Below are 11329 nucleotides of genomic sequence, written 5' to 3' on the forward strand. Positions count from 1 at the left end.
TATCCTAAGGATTGAACAAAAACAATATAAATAACACATAATTCATACCCAAGTATCAAACAAAACAAGTAACAATTAGGATTTCCCGAGAAATCAACAGCAATAAAATACTCACCCAAGTGAAATAGCATTAACAATTAACAACATCAAATCAACAAATAATGACTGACTCGACGCAATCCTACTGGTATAGGCATAATGTTTTAAAATCAAAAGATGACGTTTTCAAGACAAGACATGAAACCTATATCCGCAGTAGTTCCTAAGACACAACATTGCTTAACAGAGTAAATACATAGCATGCAAATGGCCTTGGTTTGAAACCAAAGCTCTGATACCAAGTTTTTCACGACCCATTTTCATGAATCGTGACCGGCGCTAGGGCATGGGGAATGTAGTACCAACACCCGTAGCTAGCCTTTCTTATAACATACAATTTAATTAAACCTGTAGAAAACCAATGCTCGGGGGCAACCGAGACTTCAGCCTAAATCTAGCAGTTACAATATTCAATAATTAATATAACATGCTTATCCACTTCTGAGTCTAAAAATAGGCATAACATAAATAATCCGAAATAATTATATAACATGCCAGAGCAATATAACTAGTCAGACCAATCCGACAAACAACTGTAATAATAACAAAGACGTCTAGTCAACTACTGCGGTCTAAGAATAAAAAAGTTTTACAGTTTATTAAAATAAAAGGAACTTCCGAGGAAAAGTAAATGCGGAGATCACCAGACTCTCTCAGATCATAACCCTGGGGAAAATTGGGAAAACAACGGGGTCAGATATACTGAGATGAGTTTATACCACTATCTACATTTATTAAGTGGAAAACCTTTAAAACCATTTAAAATATTTAAATACGATATTACGAATAATAGTTGGAACCCTAATCCACAATTCTAAATAATAAACATAATCCAACAGGTCTGGTCCCGAGAGCTGAGCTACACCGAGTTACCACTGACCACACTTATACCAGAGTCCCGAGAGCTGAGCTACACCGAGTTACTCTACTTGGTCCCGAGAGCTATGCTCACACCGAGTTACCACATTACCATAATTACCTTTCCCAGATCATTACCGGTGCGCACGCAGTCCTAATGATGCCCATTAGGTAGCATGTTCCAACTAGAAGCCATAATATAAAAACAGTTCGAAATACACGTACAGTATATATATTTAATATTAAAATAATAATTTACTTAATAAAGCGTTAAATAGTAAGTACAAACTCACTGCTTGCTAATCCACGTGAATACCAGCAAGCAACTAATCCTGGTTCGCCTCTGGAGCACGAACAATAGACGGGTCTAGACAAATAAAATAATTATTAAAAACAGACCCTAACTCTAGAGAGTACTAGACACCACATAGGACTAGCACAATTAGCACGTCGGAAATAAACAAGCCAGAACACACAAAAATACCCATTAGGTAATAAAGCCCAATTAATATAAGTCTATTGAGTTCTCGCTTAAAAACCAATTTGTAAATATTACTTAATAATCTTTAAATAATAAGTAACTTTCCAAATAGTGGGTTAGCCAAGTTATCATTAACTATCAAGCTAACCTCACTTGTCGGGTGACCCAAGTCTAACCCGATTCAAAACGTTAATCAGATATAAACCCAAGTTTATATTTATAAAATAAATTAACAAAATAATAATCCATTTTAAAAGCGGAACTCAATAACTTCAATTTCAAGTAACCCAAGTTACAACCCAAAAATCTAACCATTTTAAGTTCATACAAGTTTAGGGACTAAACTGTACTTTTGCCAGTTAGGGACTAAATTGTAATTTAGCCAAAATCGTGCCAAATTTGATATTCTTAATTAAATCAAATTACCCGAGTAATTATATTAGCTAAATTTATAATAGCTATCTTTTTCAACTTAATAATTATAATTCAAATCTAAATTCAAGTTATTAGTTAAAGTTTAAAATTAAGGATTTATTTGATTTATACATAACAAATGAGTGATCAAAGTAAACATTTCACCATCCTCTTCAATTTGAACATAACACCCGCCTAAGCCAACACTCCATTTGCAGAAACTTACGAACATCAAATATGAACATTTAAGTTTTCCAAATTCAACATGATTCCTAGATTGCATTCATATCATTCATTATAAACAAAACCCAACACCTAAAAGCAAAACCGAATCAAGATTAGGACCAATGATTCCACACAAAGCAACATACTGACATTGATAAGATTGGAAACGGTGAGGTAAAACTCTAAACGAAAGCTTAAACTACTATCGCTTAAACATTCCGACGGATTTGCAATCATTCAAAATAGCAAAATCAAGGCTAAAGAGAAAGAAGGAAATCGGCAGAAACAATAAGAAATAAGAAACAGAATAAATGCTACATACCAACGCGTCGGAACAACAGCGATTGAAACGAGATCGGCGGCACACCGTTTGGCGAAGCGAATGAGTAGAATCGAAGGTATACGAGTCTTGAACGCCTGAGATCAATCAGTTTCAGTTTCGATCTAGAAACGAATACACACGGATCAAAACACTTAAAGTCGTTCCAAACTAAAAACTGAAATCAAACGCGACGATATAACGGTGGTGGCTCAAACGAACAAAATAACGTACCGTTTCCGATTCTGAAACGTTAGTATCGTAGATGATCGAGTCTATAATCACTGGGATCGAACGGTTCTGATTTTGATAATGAAACGAAAGAGAACGATCAGAATTTCAGTATATCGTTCATAAGTAAAACTGAAATTAAAACTCAAGAAACTTACCAATGGACAGTTGAGTTTGAAGGAGGATTTGGGAGTGAGTTTCTTGGAGGAAAACGAAGTAGATGGTGGCTAGGGTTTTAGTAGAAGTGAGAAAAATGATTAGGTTAGGTTAAGGGGTCTATTTATAGACCCCACGACAGATTTTTCTCGCAGGGCGCGATGGCAGGCGCGTCGCGAGGCGCGACGGGCCATCGCGCCCTCTAATCAAATTTTAAGGCAGGGCGCGACGCGAGGCGCGCCGGACCTGTCGCGCCTTCCGTCGCGCCCTGCAGGCAAAATTTTAAAATGGCCCAGACTTGGGCCCGAACACGCCGACGGAACGAAACCGAATCAAAAAAATGGACTATTCGAGCCCAGACACGTGAGGTACGGACGATGAAACGAACGAACAACTATCGAAAACATAAACAGAAAACACGGGGTATTACAGTGCTCGCATCAGTTCTCGGACCGGTCTAGCACTCAACTTCTTAGTTTCCATAGCGAATTTGGGTTTGACGCCCGAACCCGAAGGTGCCAAATGAACGCATTATCCGTTAGTTGCTCGTCACTAATCAGTTTCTAGTGATTCCACGTTCATAGTTCTTCCATTTTTCCGGTCCTCGGCGGGCGGTCGAAGGAAGAAAGAACGAAAATAGAAGCAAGGAACAAGAATAAAGGGAGGTGGGTCGGTGAAGGGAGCGAGCACTCATAGTAAGGTAAGAAAGCAAGCCAGATGTAGGTCATAGGAAGTCACTCGATCAGTTAGTGGCTGGCGCTTGGCTTCGTGCAGGCCTTTGCCTTCTTGCCTCAGCATCTTGACCGGAACCCTCACATGACCCAACTTAGCACTGTCGCTTACCTCGTTACCCCAGCCTGACGACCAAAAGCCTTACTAGCACTTCTGAAGTCTCTCGCACCAACGTTCATGCTAGCAACCAAGTCTCTTCTCCAGCTAGCCAACAGTCAGCCGAAAGGGGGTGTGACACGCCTCCCCCACTCAACTCCTCGACGCCCCGGTCAAGGTAGGAAAAGAAACCCATAACATTCTTATCCTACTCAAAATCCTTCTGCCAAGAAAGATCTTCAACTTGTTTACTACTGAGTTCGTTACTTTGATCTGTTGAAATCTGACCCAGTAGTTTCCCATTCTGTTGACCAGGCACCACTCTGGGACTTTGTTAGCGAAGTTGGCGAGCAAAGCTTGTCTGCCCTCCCTAAGGCGCGGTTTTGGGGCAATCTAAGCCCGAGTGATCCCCCCAGTTCCCAGGCCTAACCCCACCTGCTTTTAGTTTTGTATTGATCACTTCTAAAAAAAAAAAGAGCTTTCTCTTCCCTCTTTCGAGCATAGTCAGTATATCTAGCTCTCATGCATCCTAGGGTAAGCTGTGTATTAAGACACCTATTGTCTTTGCTTAACACATTCCCCCCAATTTTCCAGCTATATATCAGGTTCGAACAGGTCGTCTTCAGGGCAAGTCCTGGCTCGGCCGTAAGGTCAACCAAGACAGACAACCCGCCAAGCCGAGGAGGCAGTTAGATTAGGAAGTCTGAATACAGAAGCTGACTTAGTCTCAATCATCTTTTTTTGTTTGGTCAGAACAAGGAAAAAGCCTATGTGGTGGGTTCGACTCCTACAGGAGCGCACATTAATTACCAATCAGCTGCTTTTTTTTTTCATTCAATTCAATTCAAGGAACGACATGATTAAATATACTATGAGATTCTCTCGTGGTCCTTATTGAATGAATCAACTATGAAATTTCATAGTAATTTCATTGGCTATATGGCATCTATTTTTCAAGTGAAAGAGTTTCCGCGGCCTGTAACACATGATTATCAAACCGTGAAGGCCCCTAGTATAAATTTAATGGTTTACAAACTTACCATAGGCTCTATGGGGAAGTTAAATAGCAAAAGGAAATTTTCAAATTTCTAAGATCGGAGGTCTTAGAACCGGAGGAGAGAGCGCTAACAACCTGTTCAGTTGATCTCAAAGAGCCAACCGAACCGAGGTCGGTGGAAAAAGATTAGGTAAGCATCCAAACCAACATCAGCCAAACTAACATATCCAGTTTATCTCGCAACATATCTAGTTTATCGTGAAGCAGCATTTCTCGAAATAGCATTCCCATAAGCAAGTAGAGAATGAAACCCTTTTATCCCAACGAGGGTTTATTAATCACTCAAACGAGCCTTTCTAGCCGCATCTGAATCGGCATCCTTATCCATATCTTTATGTGCAGGGGAACCCAGATTCGAATCTGTAGAATCAATTGGAGAATCCCCATCCACACCCGAATTGGCTAAATCTAGTATAGTAACTAGGTGTTGTTCCGATGCGGGAATCCATTTTTTTTAATTAAAGAGATAAGGCTGCAAGAAGAACCTAGAGAGGAGGCTTCACCGAAAGAATAAGAAAGAAAAAAAACTCGAGTTTTTGGAAATGTTTTAAGAGGGAGGTTTGGGATAATTCAATCTTCTTCTTTTTTTCTCTTTTTCTGAATTATCCCGAACCTGCCTCCGCCGCCGTCGCACAAACCATTTATGATGGCCGCGTCTAGGTGGATTGTGGTGCTACCATTCCTTTAGGATACCTTTTGGCTTCAGTAAAAACTCTTCCGCCTTCGTTTTTATAGATATTGAGTTTGTACGGTAACTCAACTTTGAGTATGGAATTTACTTTGTTGGTTGATTGGAGTTACGGTAGTTCAATCTATAAAGGAAGGACAATCGCACTTGGCGCAGAACCACCTAAGGGTGGCTCTTTATTCCCTCAAGACTTGCTTCTTCTTTTTCTTTCACCCCTTATCCTATCCCCTTTAATATATATCGATAGGGAGCTACGAGCAAGGCTGCTCTGCTCTAGAAAGAAGCCAACAGGTCCTTTTTCGCTCGATCGCTAACTCATGGGCAAAGCCGTCTTTTGCCGCCCCTCATGCATGAGCGGATCTCACTAAAACCGGCTCTATTGGCGGATGGATAGCACCCCTCACTCTGCCATGAGAACGAAGAAAGCCACAATATCTCCTTGCAGCTTTGCCCGCCCCCCTTCGGTAGTATAGTAGGATAAATAGCAAAGCCGCCTTCGGCCCTTCGCTTAGTAAGTCCCTTTTCGAGCCTCTACTGAATTCCGCTCGCCTCGGTCCTTAGTAGCGTTGACAAAGTCAACGACACAAGCAAGGAGTTGACAAAGGAGAACAACCCCCCTGTTGTTGATAGAGAGCTTACTGCCCTGCCCTTTATAGTCGCGACTGTTGTCATGGAAAAATAGTTTGTTTTTTGTCTAAGAAGTATGCTTAACACAGCCTATAGCGTAAAGGCATTCGAGCTGCGTCTAAACAAAATTAAGGGTAAGGGCCTGTACTCTCTCTTCTGTAGATACGCTATCCCTTTTTCTATGGTATGGGGGGTGAGATCTACCGATTGATTTGATATTAGATGGGCGGCCGTACTATGATCGTTCGGGAGACCCGACCCATTCAAATCAAAATAGAACGAGCACCTACGACTAAGGGGAATGGAATGTCGACTTCCATATTTTTCATTTTTTTTAGAATTTCTGAATTCTTTATTCAATTATCACAACTTATTCAATTTTCACAATTACGACCTAAATGAAATGTGAAATTCTTGAGTAGTCTACTTCCTTTCGAACGAGAAATTTCTAGTATCCTAGAATTCATATCATAGGGGATTTATTTGTCGATGTCTCTTTCTATTCGATCTCTTAGGTCCTGAACTCACCTTGATGGTTATGCCACGATGTTATTAAAGCCTATATGCGATGTATAGACTCCCGTAACCATGACATAGTTGATTACTTGAGTATAAACATAGTTTCTTTCTATTTTTAAAAAGAAAAAAAAGAAAGAAGTCGGTTTTCACGAGGTAAAACTAGGAATTCCTATTTATTTGTTACTACAACGACCATAGACCAATTTTTTATTAGGGAGTATTGAAGACACCCATAATTATGAGCTTCATGTTACTCCTCTCAAGAGACATGTCAGATCCAGGACATCCCATTTCTTTTGGGATGACAGTTTTTCTTTCATTCCAAAACCGTCAAATCAGAATTTCGATCAAATCACACATCGCAATATACTAGACCTTCTAATTCTTTAAGAGGTTTATCTAAAAGATTTGTAATATAACTAGGAAGACGTTTTAAATATCATACATGAGTTATTGGGCATTGCCAGTTTGATGTAGCCCATTTGATATCTTCGTATCCGAGAATCAACAAATTCGACTCCCCATTGTTCACAAAATTTTTGGTCTTCTTTTTCATTTCTGATTACTCGAGAATTTCCACAAGTACAAATTCCACTTTTTATAGGCCCAAAAATTCTTTCACAAAACAATCCATCTTTTTCAGGTTTATTATTGATAGTCCACGACCAAATATATTGATAAATAAAACTGCTATTTTTTGGTGAATAAACAAGCCGCTTGAAAAAACCATGACTATACTTAACAAGAAAAGGCTTGGAAAAGCCCACATACGACAAATCATTTTTGTTGCTGCCGGAAAAAGTAGGAGTCCTGCTCCTATTAACATAGGGATGGCTAGGTTACCTTGTTGAACGCCCGATAATCAATGCACAAGGCTCCTGCTTCTTCTGGAAGAAAACGGGGGCTCCCCAACTTTTAATTGATCAAGTACTTGCTGCACTTCCTAAGAAAGAAGTCGTCTTGGTATTGGATCCGTCTTCTGTTAGCATGAAATGAATTAGATTCCATTAATCTTCTTTATTCTTAAGAGAACCCCCCACCCGAACCATTCTTAAGACCACCATGCCCTCTCGAATAAGTTCTACTATAGAAGCTTTCAACGTACACCCGGGGAAAAATCTTTCACTCACTGAGAAGTGAAACCCTGTGACTAGATCGTCCTGAAGACGGATGCGACGGGAAGAAGTGGCATTTGAAAGTGTTGCTGACTTAACATTTAGGTTTCGGCATAACAAAACTTGCACTGTCTTTTCACACTTAGGCGCACAGCGTGCCATTAGTAATGATTCCACTACGGTGCCACAAATTCGCAAGCTGATCCTAAGTAATCGTTGTTGTTCATTGGATTCCGGAGGAACTACTTCGTTAGGATTGGGAAATTGTTGCGATTCTTCCCGAATAGCCTGGACTCTCCCATCGAAAGTCACTTTGAAAGTATTACCTAAACTCTTCCGACTGAATATGATAAAGCCTATAAAACAACGAGCTACTATCATTTCTTCATTATAGATTGAGATCTTCTTCAAACTTAATGCACAAATAAATAGAATAGCAGCAAATAACATCTTTCTAGCCTGCATATTCGTGGAACTCAATCTCATTTAGAAAGCTTCTCTCTACCTTTTAGGAAAGGACTTTTTAAATGATATCCAAGAAAAAAGTATTCTAGAAAAGTTCATAGAATTAGAGGAACTCATTCACTTAGACGAAATGATAAAGGAATATCCGGCAACACGTCTACAAAAGTTTTGTATCGGAGTCCACAAAGAAACGATCCAATTGATCAAGATGCACAATGAGGATCACATCCATATGGTTTTGCACTTCTCAATAAATATAATCTGTTTCATTATTCTAAGCGGTTATTCTATTTTAAGTAATGAAGAACTTTTTATTCTGAATTCTTGGGTTCAAGAATTCTTATATAACTTAAGCGACACAGTAAAAGCTTTTTCCATTCTTTTATTAACCGATTTATTTATAGGATTCCATTCACCCCACGGTTGGGAACTAATGATCGGCAGTGAACTGAGTTGTAGACATGAAAGCGTAAAAACTCAACGGACCCTCTCGACCTCGAATCAGACGGAGAAGGGGGGTCCGTTGAGTTCTTAATAAACATAATACTTTATTCGTATAAGTGATAAAGTCAATTGATAAAACGGATTGTCCTTTTTCTCATATATTTCAAATATTTCAAAAATATCTATTAAACTTATTTTTGGATCGTGTTTTTAAAAAAAATAACGAAATTACTTTATTTAGAACATTTGTTCTTCGACAGTATCTATTGATACTTTCAAATCAAAGTTATAAGAGGAGTTCTTCGATTTCTTTTTTCTAGACGGCATACTATAATATTTTCTAAATTTCTATTGATCCAATATCATACCCATTTTTCTAGACTAATAGAAAAACTAATAGAACCTTATTCTATTTATTTTAGTATCTCAAAAAATTAAAATCGTTTTTTTTAAGTTCATCAGTATTTACTCCAAAAATTTCCCTTTCTTTTTCTTTTTTTTGTTTGTCGACTAGTTGTTTGTTACGTAAAAAAAACCTAATTGAATTTATACATATAAAATAAAATTTAAAAATACATAGAAAACGGAAAATAAAATTATGAGAAACCTAGGAAAAATATAAACTAAAGATGGTCATTTTTGAGGGATGGGATCAAGAATCATTATTATTTTGACTCAAGAAAAGGATATGGAAAATTCCTTTTCTTGTGTCAAAAACTAGGAATACGAATAAAAAACAAATTCTTACTAGAATCCTTTGTTATCCCTCATTTAGCCTTTACTTTTCCGCTTACTTATCTTATTCTTATGCTTAGTATCTAGTCAAATTGGATTCTATTAGTATAGAAAAAAGCTATTGATCCACCCTATGGCAGTTAAATCTGACAATAAAATAATAAGATAATCGCACGGCTCCCCCTTTTATTTGATAATTTTATTTAGACTCTAAAAATGAGATTAAAAAAATACATAAGAGGGGATACATTCAAAGAGTCTTCTTACCAATATACATATTATGACTAGAAATATGGTACAAATAATTTCCAAAATCTGGTCTTGTAGAAAACAATTTTTAAAAAGTAAATAGCTCCTCAATTTTTTTTATCATATATAATATAATTGCTAATTACCAACTTTAATTCGTTTTAAGAACTTGATGTTAATAAATTACCAGATCTAGAAATTCATTTCGGACAATTGAACCTTCTCAAACTGTTTCTTTTTAAGAACCAAAAATATTTGTGCCAAAATAACCGATGCCAAAAAGAACAAAAGGCCTTGGACACGTAATGGGTCTTGAAGTACTAGTTCTGAATCCCCTTGACCAAATCCACCTACATTCGGATTACTCGTTAATGGTTGATAAAGTTTGACGAACTCGCCTTCTGAAACAAGAAGTTCTGGTCCTCGAGGTATAATATCAATCACTTGACGTCTGTCTGACGCATCCGTTATAGTTATTTCGTACCCTCCTTTTTCTTTTCGTATGATTTTGCTTACTATACCGGCTGTTGTAGCATTATAAACCGTATTGTCACTCTTGCTTCCGTGGGATAAATCTGACTCCTTCCCCTGTTTCCGCCTACATATACGGGATATTTTAAAAAATGAACATCTTTCTTAGTAGCGGGGTCTGGAGAAAGAATAGAAAAGGTAAATTCACTATATTTCTGACCAGGAACAGGACCTATCACAAGAATATTTTTTTGTGGGACGATAACTCTGAAAAGACAGATTTCCTATCTTTTCTTTCATCTCTGGCGAAATCGGATTAGTAGGGGCTAATCCAAACCCCTCAAGTAAAATAAGAACAGCCCCCACATTCAAAGCGCCCTTTTTACCATTAGCAAGAACTTGTTTCAATTGCATATCATAAGGAATTCGAACAACTGCTTCAAATACAGTATCAGGAAGTACCTCTTGTGGAACTTCAATATCCAGAGGTTTATTAGCTAAATAAAAATTGGCACATACAATACGGCCAGTTGCTTCGCGTGGATTTTCATAACCCTGCTGTGCAAAAATGAGATATGCGTTTGAAATAGATGCCCAAGTTATTATATATATCATGAGTGATGCGGAAATGGAACGAGTAATCTCTTTCTTTATCCAAGAAAAGGTCTTTCTAGTTTGCATGGCCCAACCATTGATTCTGAAAATTTCTACAATAAAATTAGGTAGGTCGCTCGCATAGTTCCCTATTCACGATACTGCTATTTACTAATTTTTTTTTACTAAAATAGAAATTAAATATAGGAAGAGAGTCATTTGGATGTATAGAAAAAAGAAAGATATATTCTATTATAAATTTATAAATGGATTATATAGTATATAGTAAGGTTTTGTTTTGATAATAAGATTTTAAATGTTTTACTTATGTACAAAATAACAAACATTCTAATTGGATTCATGGATCATTTTTCAGTCATTCATTGAATGATAAATCACTACAAGTGACGGAGATACACGATTTAAATAACGAAAAATCCAATATTTGAAAATTGTATCGAGGATGACTGGAAAAGTGGAAACAATGCCAGATATAATTTGATCGTTATTAGCAAGCCCAAAATCTTTGTAGACAGAGCCGATCATTAGTTCCCAACCGTGGGGTGAATGGAATCCTATACATAAATCGGTTAATAAAATAATGGAAAAAGCTTTTATTGTGTCGTTTAAGTTATATAAGAATTCTTGAACCCAAGAATTAAGAATAATAAGTTCTTCATTACTTAAAATAGAATAACCGCTTAGAATAATGAAACAAATTATATTTATTGAGAAGTGGAAAACCATATGGATG

At 37.4% G+C, this 11329-nt stretch overlaps 1 protein-coding gene and 2 pseudogenes across 1 annotated transcript; all 3 read right to left on the minus strand.

Annotated features, from left to right (window-relative positions):
* Positions 1-7509: 7509 nt before the first annotated feature.
* LOC126681717 (ATP synthase protein MI25-like) lies at positions 7510-8103 on the minus strand. The gene has a single exon (XM_050377269.2). It carries the CDS (start codon positions 8101-8103, stop codon positions 7510-7512), a length of 594 nt encoding a protein of 197 aa, XP_050233226.2.
* Positions 8104-9702: 1599 nt separating this feature from the next.
* Positions 9703-10722, minus strand: LOC126682483 (cytochrome f-like; annotated as a pseudogene).
* Positions 10723-10899: 177 nt separating this feature from the next.
* The window catches only part of LOC126681718 (chloroplast envelope membrane protein-like), a 1668-nt pseudogene continuing 1238 nt past the window's right edge, over positions 10900-11329 (minus strand).

Source organism: Mercurialis annua, linkage group LG5, assembly GCF_937616625.2.
Source record: "Mercurialis annua linkage group LG5, ddMerAnnu1.2, whole genome shotgun sequence".
Taxonomy (NCBI): domain Eukaryota; kingdom Viridiplantae; phylum Streptophyta; class Magnoliopsida; order Malpighiales; family Euphorbiaceae; genus Mercurialis; species Mercurialis annua.